The sequence below is a fragment of the Myxocyprinus asiaticus genome, chromosome 43 (assembly GCF_019703515.2).
Source record: "Myxocyprinus asiaticus isolate MX2 ecotype Aquarium Trade chromosome 43, UBuf_Myxa_2, whole genome shotgun sequence".
In the NCBI taxonomy this organism is placed as follows: domain Eukaryota; kingdom Metazoa; phylum Chordata; class Actinopteri; order Cypriniformes; family Catostomidae; genus Myxocyprinus; species Myxocyprinus asiaticus.
The window spans coordinates 1763138-1778071 of record NC_059386.1 but is presented as its reverse complement, the minus strand read 5'-3'; the positions used below and the strand labels follow the sequence as shown (position 1 = coordinate 1778071).

The 14934-nt window shown below is 36.2% G+C and overlaps 1 protein-coding gene across 2 annotated transcripts in view; it reads left to right on the top strand.

Moving 5' to 3' along the window:
• The first annotated feature begins 267 nt into the window (after positions 1-267).
• nrg1 (neuregulin 1) overlaps positions 268-14934 on the top strand; it is an 80120-nt gene continuing 65453 nt past the window's right edge. For both annotated transcript variants that reach the window (XM_051685218.1, XM_051685219.1), the window contains exons 1-3: positions 268-458; positions 8829-9003; positions 10711-10832. In XM_051685218.1, coding sequence (XP_051541178.1) covers positions 362-458; positions 8829-9003; positions 10711-10832 — 394 coding nt within the window. In that variant the 5' untranslated portion in view covers positions 268-361. The remainder of the gene's footprint in view (positions 459-8828; positions 9004-10710; positions 10833-14934) is intronic.

Sequence of the window (14934 nt, the reverse complement as noted above, 5' to 3'; positions counted from 1 at the left end):
TGACATATTTCATCTTTTAATACATAAATTAGAAGATCATTGGATCTGTTTAGGAATTTTGTCTTGAAAGGTTAGGTAGTCTTCAAATACATGTAATAACAACATGTCTGAAACAAAGCTGTTGTTTTTAAAGGATAAATAGAATAATACAATCATTTGTAGAGCACACACTGCTTTTACGTGGGACGAATTGATCCCGCCTCTCCAGTGCTGTAAAACACGCATGCAGACGGGGGAGAGTTTCTATTCCGCTGTTGGCTAGAAAGAGTCCACACTCACACCGCTCACAGCACACAGACAACTTTGAATACAAAGACTGACAGCTAAACGCAGTGGACAGACCTCAGATCTAAACGCCATCATGTCTGAGAAGAGAATGAGTAAAGATGCTAAAAGAGGGGACAAGAAAAAAGAGAAAGACTCTGAGAAATCAAACAAGTCAGACAACTCACCACAAGGTAAAGAGCTGCTCTGTTCACACTGTTGGGAAACATGTGAAGATATTGGGTGGTGTAAATGGATTGACAGGTCGTCTGTTATTGAATAGAGTTCAATAGTTTGTAAGCTCGGCTCACTTTATTCACAAGTTGCACTTTCAGGTTACAGGTGTTGCAATCCACTCTGACATTTGCACACATGTGACTCTGTCAAGAGAAAAAGAAAGAAATGCTTGTAACCATTAACAAGGAAACTAGTCTGGTGACTTAACACACAGAGAATTTTCCCATTTGACTGAAATAGTGTCCAACTCTGAGTGGATTCAAGTAGTCCAATGGATTGTACTGCAGTTTCAGTCAATGGTACTCTTGGTTGTGATACAAGCACACTTTAACAAATCATATTCTTATTAAGTATATTTGCAGTAAAAATATTGAAACATCCTTAAAACAAGATAAATTCACCTGAATCTTGCATCTTGAATACATTGTAAACTGTAATAAGATGAGTTTACACAAAAAATTAAGAAAACTTGTTCCTTCAATTGAATTGGGTAATGGTGTCTTTCAAAACTTGTGTCAAGTTCACCTAATGTGGTATTCACATAGATTGAACTTAACTGTTTAGGTTTACTGGATGCAAAAACTTAACTTAGATTTGCTAATAAAATATTGTTTCTACAGTACTTCATCATTTTAATTGAACTGGCTCAATTAAGAAAATGATGACTGATTCTAGATCAGAACAGATGTGAAACTGCACCTTACATTTTTTGTAATGTTTAAATAGGACAACTTGATTGTTTCAATGATGAACATTAGGGTTCACAGTGATAAGTTTATTTTATTTTAAACATAAAAAACATTTAAACATTTTATTCCAAATACACTTTTATTCATTCTCTGAAAATAAGCCTTAATGTCTTATCTTGCTTATCAGGTAAATAATCTTGTTTTAAGGATGTTTAGGTATTTTAACTGGAAAACAGCAGATATATTGAATATGCAGTGCATTTCTGTTTTAATGACTAGTGCTGAGAATTCCATTCATAACCTACTTTGTTAATTTTTTATATATTTTATGGCCAGTGTGACACTGGGCACAATGTCTGGCTGCTAACTGAAATTTCATAGTTTCTATGAATTGACATGATGTTCTGTGAAATATTAGGTGGACAAAATCTGTTTCGATTTCTCTGCATTGATTCGTTTACGCTCTCAAACGTGTTCATGCTGAAACACGCTACAGGAAATAATGGCAGCTTTAGATGAAACTCCAGAGGAACTCTCTTCAGTCTCTTCAGTTGTGTTTCAGCACACATGTGTATGAATGTCCATTTACTGACATATGTTGAAGTGATTGTGGGGTTTTCTGCTGGTTTGAAGGCTGTAGTCCGTCACTGACACTCAAACTTACTTTCGGGGTTCTTTTATGAAATTACTTAATATAAAAACATTTGCTATAAAATGCTTTCGGTGACCAGGTGAGTGTTTGTGCACTTTGGTCACAAATTTGGTCTTAAAAATATGTGATTGCCTTTAAGAGCAAAAAAGCAAAGCAATGTGCTGAACTTCACCTGTGTGAACTTAAAGGGAACTGACTTCATCCACTAAAAATCACTAGTTTTTTATGTCCATTGTAAAAATGGCTCAGAAAAGTGGTTATTTCTGGAAAAAAAGCTTTAAGACATTCAAATCACACATGCTTTGATCTTTTGTATATAATAGAATAACAGTCAAAATTTTTTTTAATTGTGGCTCAAGTTTCAAAAAACCTTTTGGGGCCACAGTTACTATAGTAAAACGGTCCAGTCACTGACAATATGAAGATGTCTTCACTAATGGATTTGGGATCTGATAATTCCCTCTTCAGTTCCAATAGTCAAGGGTAGAATAAGTGTAGGTCTGAGCAATTAATCAAAATAAAATCACATTTCCAAAATGACCATAGAGCATGGACAAAACATGACTTCATTTTGGTCAGACGTAATCACATACTAGTTTTTATACATTACAAGCATAAACTCAGTTGACAGCATTTTACGGCATAATGTTGATTACCACAAAAATTAATTTAGACTCGTCCCTCCTTTAAAAAAAAAAAAAAAAGGAAAAGATCGAGGTTATAGTGAGACACTTACAATGGAAGTCAATGGGGTCAATTTTTGGAGGGTTTCAAGGCAGAAAGTTTATAATTTTATAAAAGCAATTACATTAATTCTTCTGTTAAAACACATGTATTATTTGAGCTGTAAAATTGTTTAAATCATTTTTTTACAGCCATATTAGGGTTTACAGTGTTACATCATCATGGCAATAAAGGTGTAAAATTGTTTATAACTTTCCACAGATGTGGTTAGTAAGTGATTTTATGACAGTAAAATCATGTTAACACACATATTATTTATGTCTTGTGTTTATACTTTTGAAACAGTGAGTATTTTAATGTTTACAGATCGGCCCCATTCACAATCGAAACTTTTTTTGTTTTGTTGTGGTAATCAACATTATGCCACAAATGCTTTTGGATGAACTTGTATTGAACCTGGTATTAAATATTTTTTTAAATAATAACAATTAGATTGTGTCCCTAAATCTGTGTGTCTGAACTTCATATTAGATCATGGAATACTTCAGTCACTGTGTGCTGGAATGTGGATCCTGATCCGACTCAATTTTGAGTGTAGGAGTTTTCCCAAAGGGAGCGTATGTGACAGAGTCTAACAGCTGGATGGGTCCTGAGACAGAGCTCACTCTGAACAAACACTCACATCACTCATATAAATGATGAAATGATGTTCTGTAGACCTGATTTTATTAATATATGATTTTACTATGTTAAAACAGATTTTATTGATATACTGTTGTCCACTCATTGAGGTATGTGTGTGTGTGTGTGTGTGTGTGTGTGAGTGTGTGTGTGTGTGTGTGTGTGTGTGTGTGTGTGTGTGTGTGTGTGTGTGTACATGTTTATACTACATTGTGGGGACCAAATGTCCCCACAAGGATAGTAAAACCTGAGATCACCTACATTGTGGGGACCAGCCAGCTGTCCCCACGAGGGAAATGGCTTATTAAACATACTAAACTATGTTTTTTTGAAAATGTAAAAATGCAAAAAGGTTTCTGTGAAGGTTAGGTTTAGGGGTAGGGTTAGGGTTAGGGGATAGAATCTATAGTTTGTACAGTATAAAAATCATTATGTCTATGGAGGGTCCTCACAAGTATAGCAAAACCAACATGTGTGTGTGTGTGTGTGTGTGTGTGTGTGAGAGAGAGAGAGAGAGAGTGTGTATATATGTCTGTGTGTGTGTGTGTGTGTGTGTGTGTGTGTGTGTGTGAGTGAGTGTGTATATATGTCTGTGTGAGTGTGTGTGTGTGTGTGTGTGTGTGTGTGTGTGTGTGTGTGTGTGTGTGTGACTGATCACACTGTGAATTCACCGACAGGACATAGGAAATGCTGTGCATACTGAAATTCGAAACACTGCCCCCAGTGGCAGAAGCTGGAAGTGTTGTTGAGGTGAAATATCCACAGGGTGGCGCCAAAAGCCAGTTGTATTTTTTGTTGTAAATTATATAATACAGTCAACAGGAATGCATATTTTTATTAACCATGTGCCCAAACCCTAAACGAACCATCAGCGGCATCTAAATGTAATTTTGGAGTGATATAAATGAAACCTCTACATCACAGTCACCGTTGTTTATGTGAATATAATTACATAATCATTTAGAGGGAAAAGTGAACACGTTGTCTGATGGGATATGGCGCCTGTCAGTAATTTGGCAGAATGGGTCGATTTCAAAGTACCTGAACATTGTTGATTTCCCGTGTGATCATGTTGGTGTGTGTGTAACATCTGCATGTAGGGAGATAGTGGAAATTTTAAAACCCAACAGAAGTTTGTAATAGAATGAAGCAGAACTGTATTTCTGTCATTACTTTGCCATGCAAAATTTTCTTGAGATTAAAAGTACCTTGTTAACAGGAAATGTTGGAAAAGTCAATAGCCTATTGCAAATGAGCTTACACATTTGGCAAACAGAAACTGGGTCTTCATATTATGGCTGGGCGATTAATCAAATTTTATTTTCAATTACGATTTTGGCTTCCAACGATTATGAAAACAGAATAATCGAGATAAAACGATTATTGTGCCGCATTCCGTTTCACAGTGAAACACCCCGGGCACTATATGTTTAAAGCATCCTTTATTAAAGTTCAAATAATAAGGAAGCGGGTTATGAAAATAAACTGGCATTTCTCTGTGTGGACAGCGCCACGTCTATGAGTTGCGTGAAGTCACCGGGGAAGAGATTGAATCTTCTCCCGGCTGATGCACACTCTGGCGTGGGGACGCTCGTCACTCGCACACGTTGGCTGGAGCTAGATTATAACGTGATGGCTTGTGACGTAGTGAATCATAATATATGTGTCAAGTTCACTGTGTGTATCTTATCATGAAGAAAATTGGCGATACGCAGCTCTATTAAGAAGAGAAAGTTTGTTTTGTTGTGAGTTAAAGATGGATTGAAGTGAACATAAAGGTGAGAGAGTCTTAGCCCATTTTACACTGGAACAAAATACATTTTTGATCAGACTTTTTTGGCTTGTTTTCCAAAATATAATCTAAAACTCCTTTAAAACAACATACATTTACTTTAGAAGCTATACTGCAGAAGAAAAAATATTTATCGGAGAATGCTGAATGCAATATTTAATCAGGGCTCAACATTAACACTTGTCCGGGACAGTGGATTTTTGAAGGGGCAAGTGAACGAGAATTTTACTTGCCCAACCAGATAAGCAGACTGATTAAAACGTCAATAATGAAAAAATAACCTGCTACATTTGTGATAGCCTAGGCCACTTATTAGAAAGTTCATATTCTTATTCTGCTGTTGAAAGTAAGCCAGAGCATGTCATTTTATAATTCACTAGTGATCTAGTAACAGCTGTGCCCTGTTTGATTGACAGGCAGCGTATGTGTGTGTGCTGAACACGCGCATGTTCCGAAAATGTCGCACTAATGCACACATGAATGGTCAGATACATTTCAAAATTCTGACAGAATGCCCGTCTTGGTGAGGTATTCATGTAAACACAGAAAGTGATGTCTAAAGTAACGTAAACAGTGGAGAAAAAAGCGGATTTGTATTAAAATGTGGGACTTGTAAGCTAATAGACCTGCTGCTGTCTAGTGTGTCATTATAATAATCAAACAACCAGAACAAGAGAACGAGAAAACACTCACTGCTCTTTAGTAGCTTTAAAAAGTATTAATGAATTATATTCAAACAGTGAAGACCAGTAGTAGTTTTATGTTGCATTTCATTCTGAATGTTTAATTGAATACTTGAAACTGCTGTTAAAAAAGCACTGAATTTTCTTAATTTGTATTTTTTGTTTTATTTTTAATCTATTTCTTTTCATTGTTATTTTATTATGGACTGTTTACTAGGTTTGAATAATTACTTAAGAACTTGAAACCTTTCTTCAATAATTAACATATTAGTTGGTGTAATTATTGTTGAGGTATTGAAACTGGTATTGAGAATCGTCAAATTTCACTCACGACCACTGAAATGTTGGCATTGTGATAATGTATAACCTTTATTGTACATGGTAGATGTTGCTGCAATAACATGATGAAAAAGTAGATCTCATTCTATAGAAGTGTGATCACCCCTGCTGTAAATGATGTGATGGAGGCTTTTTTTTTTTTGACTACCAGACGTAACATAAAATAATTATCATATGACAATAGTCTCCTCCCCTACCCAGTGCAGTTTACATTTCAAGTTCAAGGAAATCCACTGTTAAAAAGACGTTTTTTTTTTTTTTTTTTTTTAAGTTCAATAAATGCCTGATGTTTCCAAAGTCAATGAGTAATCTTGTTAAACAATTGTGATCTCAATATTGACCAAAATAATTGTGATTATGATTTTTGCCATAATCGAGCGGCCCTACTTCATAGCAGCTGTCACATTCAGTAAAAATCTGTATGCTTCTGTTAAATTTTACCAGCTCAGACCTGAAGAATAAATGAGCAGTAGAAAGACCGAGAGAAGATCTGCGAAGTGAATCTGTAACATGATGTCTGTGGAGCAATCCTGAGTGTTCAAGAACTTTCAACAATGTTTCCCACACAGTTATCATTATAATCGACAAAGGTACATCAGAAAAGGTTAATACAGCAGGAAATCTTTCCTGAGGACAGAAATCTTTTATCCAAGGAGAGTTTGTGCTCTTGGTCAGGAGAGTTCAGCTCAGTTTAACAGTCTGCCAAATGGATAAGTGAATGAATGTACATGTTAATGTTCTTTATTCACCATTGTTTATCTTCAAGTTATCTAATAGCTGGAGTTCTCTATCTGATGCATCCCAGAGCTTTGCAGTACATTGACAATGATTCAAATGTAAAATTTTTCAGATGGAGCCACATTGAGAGCCCCTAATCTTTGGGATTTAAACATACTGTATAGGGCCTTAAAGATGAAGACACCAAAAAGGACAGTTTGTTCAGAACCAAAATCTAAAAGGATTAAGATGTTTAATAGTTCTGGAGATATAGGCACTCCAACTTTTTAATACAACACAAAAATAGTGTTTTTCCCATTTTTGGACTAACACCATTGGCATATAATGCAACAAGGGGTGCAAAAGTCAACTGATTTTAGTAGTAGACCTACCTATCTCTGTGTAAAAATTTTTTTTTGGCTTTGTCTTGCTCACTGGTGAGTTTCTAAGGCGCTATTTTCTGTAAAACTGCTTTGGAACAAAATGTTTTGTGAAAATCACTCAACAGTTAAAACTGAAATGAAATGAATAGAAAGTGATGATCATAAATGTTCTTGATGGCGTATGGTTGGCATACTGTTTCATTTATGCATCTCACTCAACTCTTTATGAAACTGGATCTGAATACTGAGTTTGTAAGAAATGCTTTGTTGAGAAGTAATATTGGGATTGTTTTGGGTTGTATTTGGGTTTCTAAGACAAATAGCTTCTCTTTATGAATATTTGCTGGATTCTGCATGAAATAAGCTCCCTGCTTTTATAAAATTTTATGGGTACGCAAACACATTCTCATAATTTATTTGAGAACAATTGATGACTTTTCAGTTGATCAATGCCTTCATGTTGAGTTTAGACTACTTCAGTCATGCACATCACAAATAATATTTATAATTTATCAAAGCCTGGTGTTTATTTCCTGTCTGTAATGGGCTTTGGGAATCTTAAACTTTGAAATATCTTAACGAATTTCAAATGACTTTCTACTGTAAGATGGTAAAATATTTGATGGTCAAAATCACCATTTTTCTGTGTTGTGTTTTGAAGTGTTTTCTTAAGTGCTCTGAAAGCTCATTTCAAAGGCAAGCCTGTTTCATGGAATAATAAATCAGCTCTGATGTGAAGGGAAAATTATTCTCTCTTGTTTTTGTCAGTATCTGTTATTCTCCCATGAAATCTGTTTTGAAAAGCTTTTGTTCTTGAGGGTTATGGTGGAATAGCTGGAATCTACTCCAATAAAGATCTGCCATGAAGAATTGTGTAACTGAGGGCAACAATGTGATTTCTAGATCCAGAGAACTCACTGTCCATCTCTGTCTATTTCAACTCACCATCACAGTTTGATTTTGAGAAGAATCAGATCTGATATTCTTGGTTTACAATGAACAAAAAAGCCATGGCATTGTTCTTCATTTAAATATCTTTTTAGTTAAAGGCAGTTCAACAAACACTATCATGATCCGTGAATACTTCACAGTTGAAATAATATACAATTGATTCTTGCATTACACTAGTGAGAATGACATTTTGCCTTTCTATAAATAAAGTTCTAAGCGAAAGTTCGGGAGGAGCCCATCATTCAGGCCTGTCAATCACGCCAGTAGCATATATAAGCAGCCTCTTACCGCAGTCCCGGGACAATTCTTCTGGCATCCCACCTCCTCCCCAACTCCACCTTATTCTCCAATATCCTATCCTTCCCTACTCCATTCCGCATCAGGGGGGTTTCCGGAGCTCAAATTGCGTCTCGATCTCAAGCCCCTCCGTATGAGACAGCAAGCAAATTCAGTTTACTATTAAAAGCCAAGGGCTGGACGGGAGGGCGAACTAGTGAATGGGTATTGGGGGGTTAACTGGGGTTCAGTTGTCATGAAAAAGTGTCACAATGCAAACAATAGTTCTAAAATTAGGTTTCATCAAGCTATAGGCTTTCATTATGCAAAATATAATTTCTCGTGTCTTTCTTTTGATTTTGAGGAGAAATATAGCCTAGATGTGTTCTTGACAGCTTTCATGAGATTTGGCCAGATGTAGGCTGATGACATTCAGTGAGTGATTTTTTTCTAATGTTGTGTTCTCTGTGTGTGTTTCAGCTGAGCCCAAGTTAAAGACCCTGCACAGCATGACCATTGATGATGGTAAGAAGAGTGTACTCAAGTGTGAGATTCTGGCGGGAAACCCAGCGCCCTCCATCAAGTGGTACAAAAACAGCAAAGAACTTGCAGGCAAAAACAAACCCAAAAGCATAAAGATAAAAAAAAAGAAACAGTAAGTTCTTACTCATTTACATTTTTGAAAAAATATGGTTAATCTTTATTGTGTTTGTATGTGATTTTGCTTCAGAGAATATTGAGTAAGGAATGTTATTTGTATTCATATTTAGGAATGTTATTTGTATTCATATTTCTGAGAAATGAACAGATCTTTGCCCAGACCCTGGGCCGTATCCCAGTGTACTGTATGTGAGGTGGTGTTTGTCAAAGATACCTGGGCCATTATTCAATTATATTTAGAAGGAAGGTGCTGGAACCCTCTTGTATATGAACAGATGTTCTGTTTCTTCTGGGCACCAAAAATCATAATCCCTAGGAGACACCAAATTTGTCAGGATGCTCCCAAAATGCTCCACCCACTACTCAGGTGCACACACACCCCCATCTGACCCTAGGTGGTGACATAATAAGCACTTTTAAATTTTTCATTAAAACCTTTGCAACCATTTGGGCTAGAATCAAAATTGTTTTCCCCTCTGATTTCCTTAGTCAAGCAAAATATGTATATCTCCATTTTTATTTTTGTCTATAAAATGGATGCACAAAATTCTGCACATATCATCTAGAAACCCTTATGACAAAAGTTTGATTCGTCAAATTCTTAAGACGATATAATTTTTGACTGTGGCCCAAATTTATTTATCGACCTATATCTTATGAACACAATGTCGGAACTTAAAACTTGGTAAACTTAGACACAAAGACCTTCTGAAGTTGCATGCCAAATTTTGTCCAATTCTGTCCATAGGGGGCGCTACAACTAAATCCCTGTTATGCTCTGCAACCGTTTGATCGAGGAAGTTGGAATTTGGCATGCATCTTCTTTGGGTCAAGTGCTAAAACATTGATCAGACAGCTCAACCAAAATGGCCACCAGCAGCCAATCAAATTTCAGCTAATTGCTAAAACAATATTGGCAGTTCACTTCATTCTATTTCCTGCAGACAGGCTCCAGTTCAGTTTTTTTATGCATTCCGTCTCCATTTAGCGAGTGTGATTGCTTGAAAACAGCTTTAATGTTAATTACATAAGCATTATTCCGTCATGTCTGTGTCGTAACCTGGTCTGCTTTATTCAACTAGAGTGGCACTCTTTTAACTGAGTGTGTCGCACACCCGCTCCACCTTGCAGGGTTGTAGGGTTGTCCCCTCGAAAATCCAAATTTAACCTAGTCTATAATAACTAATTGGAGTTTATCTTGTAAATGCAACATCCAAATTTCACAAAACTTGGTACTCGTGGAAAACAGGACACTCCGCAGACGTGTGCCAAATTTCATCCATTTCCATTAACAAGTCATGATCAGTAAGTTGAATTATAAATGACATATGAAAGATGTACTACCAAGATAAGAAAACCTAGAACACCATAGCTACAAAGTAACTAGAGTACTTAGTAATAAAATTATGCTACTTTGCCCTTGACAGATCTGTATGTACGATGTATTTTGTCAAATTTGGCAGTTTTGGACATTTTCTCAACTTTAACTTTTCCAAACTGCTTGGAACCCTTATAATTGCCACTAGTGGTTATATTTGTAAATTATAATAAAAAAATCGTAATTAAGAGAGACAGTTTAGTATGATCTATATTTCACCTATGACAACAGTTCTAGTAGATGTTACCACAAAGTGCTTCACAGAAGTCATGGATGTTGCTAATGTAAATATAAAAAAAACAAATGTTCCTGAACCTTTTACAGGGGGAAAATATCAGAACTTCTGATCAGGAAGTCCACAGAAGCAGATGCTGGTTTATACACATGTGAGGCCATCAACAGCCTGGGAAAAACAAACACTACAGCAAATCTGACCATCATCAAAGGTACCACATCATCTTTTCCTCTGGCATCACACCACATAATATGCAAATAGAAGAGAAACATGAGGAATATGCTGTTTATCTGGGATTTTGCCCAGAGTTCTTTTGCATGAAGTGTGATATATATAAATACTGTACTATACTGAAACATTGTAATCAGTGTATCACCAGAATGTCACATACTTGTTCAAATAGAAAGTGTTTTTGAGAGTTTTATACAACCCCAATTCCGAAAAAGTTGGGACAATATGGAAAATGCTAATAAAAACAAAAAGGAGTGATTTGTAAATTATATTCACCCTTTGCTATATTGAAAGCACTACAACTACACATTATATAATGTTTTACCCTGTGAATTTCATTTTTTATTTGTATTTGTTTTTTTTTTATGTACAGTAATTTCAAATCAGATGATTGCAACACGCTCCAAAAAAGTTGGGACAGTCGAGGGTTTACCACTGTGAAACATCACCATTTCTTCTAATAACACTTATTAAGCATTTGGGCACTGAAGACACAAGTTTGTTAAGTTTAGAAAGTGGAATTTTCCCCCATTCATCCATTATGTAGGTCTTTAGCTGCATAATTGTACAGGGTCTTCATTGCCGTATTGTGTGCTTCATAATGCGCCACACATTCTCAATTGTAGATGAGTCAGGACTGCAGGCAGGCCAATCTAGTACCTGCACTCTCTGCTCACACAACCATGCACTTGTAATCCGGGCAGTATGTGGTTGGAAGTTGTCTTGCTGGAAAATGCAGGGACATCCATGGAAAAGACAGTGCTGGATGGCAGTATATGTTGCTCCAAAATTTGTACATATATGTCTGCATTCATGGTGTTCTCGCAGATGTGCGAGCTACCCATGCCACGGGCACTGAACACCCCTGGCCCATACAGACGCTGGCTTTTGTACCTGATGCTAATAACAGCTTGGATGGTCCTTTTCCTCTTTGGCCCGGATAACACGACGGCTGTTTTTCAAAAACGTTTTGAAATGTGGACTCTTCGGACCAAAAAACACAGGTCCACTGTTCTACTTTCCATCTAAGATGAGACCGAGCCCAGAGAAGTTGGCAGCACTTCTGGACAGTGTTGATTTATGGCTTCTGCTTTGCATAGTAAAGTCTTAACTTGCATCTGTGGATGCAGCGGCGAATGGTATTGACTAACAGAGGTTTACTAAAGTAATCCCAAGCCCATGTTCATGATATCCATTACAGATGAATGATGTTTTTTAAGACAGTGACGTCTGAGGGATCGGAGATCACGCGCATTCAGAAATCCTTCCAATTTGTTTTTGGGGAACATTGTTCTCAAAGTGCTGGATTATTTGTTGAAGCATCTGTTGGCAAATTGACAAGTCTTGAATGATCCTTGCTCTTGAAGGACTAGGCTGTTTTTGGAGGCTCCTTATATACTGTGACACAATTGCCTCACCTGTTTAACATCTCCTGTTTCACATCACCTTATTATTTCAACTCGTCAAATTGTTATTAGTCTTAAATTGCCTGTCTCAACTTTTTTGGAGCATGTTGCTATCATCTGATTTGAAATGACTGTACATACAAAATATTTTTTAAAAACAATGAAATGTGAAAGGTAAAACATCATATAATGTATAGTTGTAGAGCTTTCAATATAGCAAAGGGTGAATGTAATTTACAAATCACTCCTTTTTGTTTTTATTAGCATTCTTCATACTGTCCCAACTTTTTTGGAATTGGGGTTGTAGTTAAACAGTCATTTATGAACTGTTGCAGCTAACTAGTTTTAGTTTCATGGGTCAGTTTTCAAAGAAAGGGAAAAGTTCTTCATGCCACATTTATTTATGATTTCTGAAGTGCTTTGATGACAGACAACAATCAGCATCTCAAGACATCAGAATTAAACTCTTTTAACATGTAGGTTAATCAGTTCCAGTCTTTATCCTAATGTTTTTCCAAGCCTACAGTATGTCATGCCCCATTCCCTTTGCTTTGTCCATCATCACTTTCTTAAACTCATGTTTTCCACCTATTTGCACACTCAAACTTATTACAGCCCAAATTCTGATATTGATCAAAACCTGTGGGTCATAAATATCTCCTGAAAGCTAAATGAAGGTGCTGCAGAACTGATCAGACTGCTGCTCTGGTGAATGTGGCTTTTTAATGGCATTTTTCTATTAGAGCAGAACATCTGACTAAATTGCCAAGAGAGAAGTGTGTCAGTTCATTCATATCTTCTCTCAGGCATTAGAAGAGTGAAAACAAGCCAGTCTGTTCATGTTAATCACTGTTAACCTGCACTGATATTGACGCCTCACATACCTAGTTAAGAATGAAATTATTTGAAAGCACACATTATATTAGTGTAATGGCAGAGTGCTTACTAGACTGCTTTAAAGAAAGGTTTTTAGTTTAGTTTAGTTTAGTTTAACATGCTTCTGTTTTCTTTCTGATTTCATTTGTCTGGCAAAAAACACAGTGCTCTATATGAGGAATGAAAGTCATGCCTTACAGTTAAATGAGAGTGTCAGCTCACTGATGGAAACATTGCTTGCTCTGTTTGCTCTAGAATGCACATGCAACCTAAAAATAATTATTTTTTAGCCTTTTTTGAGCTAAAGAAGCAACCTTTGTGATTTCATTGTAGTCTGATTATATTGCTCGTTTGGTATGTTATTCAAATATAAGATTTAACTCTTTTCCAATTCAATTCCCCTTTTAAATTAAATTCATGAATTTGAATTGACAATAGTGAACAGGAAAATTCGTATTTGAATAAAGGAAAATAGAATTCAAATGGCATGAAATTCAAATGAATTTAACTGCTGTTAGTTTCCAATAACACATTTCATTTTTCAGTATAAATTATTAAACATGTTACTATGCACACCACATTTGGTGTATTTCCAGAGACAATAAGTGATATTAATATTAAATATTTGACATGCACCTTTTGTATTAAATTTCTATATATTTACTTATATTTAATGAATTAAGTTTTATTTTGTGGACCATAATGGAGGACTACAGGCGAAAAGTAAGTGTTTATGAACTTAAAATCTCTCGTTTTACTCATGATTTTTGTGAAAGGGAATAAATGTCAGTTGTTGTAGCGCCTCTATTGTCATTTCACCAGGAATCTGCTGTGATTTGTACAATGAGCCATGTAAAAATCATTTTGCAAAAGTGTAGGCATAGTCACATGATTCTATGAGACCAGGTTGGAAATTATAATTGTTTTGAATTTCTTTGAATTGTAATTCAGTAAATTCCTCTTCCTGTCATTTAATTCAAATTCCAACTCAATTGAAAATAATTTGGCCCAACCCTGGTAGACAGAATCTGTACTTGAATGAGTTGAAAGAAGCTGCCTAGTGTTACCAAGATGGCTGCAGAGTGAACTGACTTGCGTTAAATGACTTTGAAGAGAAGATGATCTTCATACTGTATTATAAGTCACGTTCAGACAAACAGCCTTTTCCAGAAAATGACCTACAATTTCCAGTTTACAGGTCATGTGTGAACACAACCCTTTTGAAAGTACTGGTAAATTTTGCTCTGGCAATTATGCTTAATGTGAAGTTGTAACATTACCTATACATTTCCCTATTGATGGTATGTGTGAACAGCACATTTGGTACATTTACCAGTAAAGGCAACCCAACGATTTTCCTGTAATTCACCTGGTTGCATGTGTAAACGGGACTATAGTTTCCAGTGGTGATGAGCGTCAGTGATTATCTTTGGATAATTGTGATGTGTTAGAGAGGTGATGAGCAGAAGCCCTTTAAGAACTAACATTCGTGCCCTTAACCAGACTAAACTCAGTTTCCAAATGCTACACCCTTCTCCTTTTCAAGGGCTGAATCTCTGAATGTATGGATTTACAACTTATTGATTTGTGGGATTTTGTCTGAGTGGTTTCCTTCAGGTTCTCCATGTAAGCGCTCCTCTCTGGTAACGTGAGACTGCCGGCCATCATTAGCTCTTCCTCATATACTTCCACCAAATTCATCAGTGCTTTTCATTTGTCCCATTGAAAGGAAGCGATCTCTCTCTCTCTCTCTCTCTCTCTCTCTCTCTCTCTCTCTCTCTCTCTCTCTCTCCATTCTAT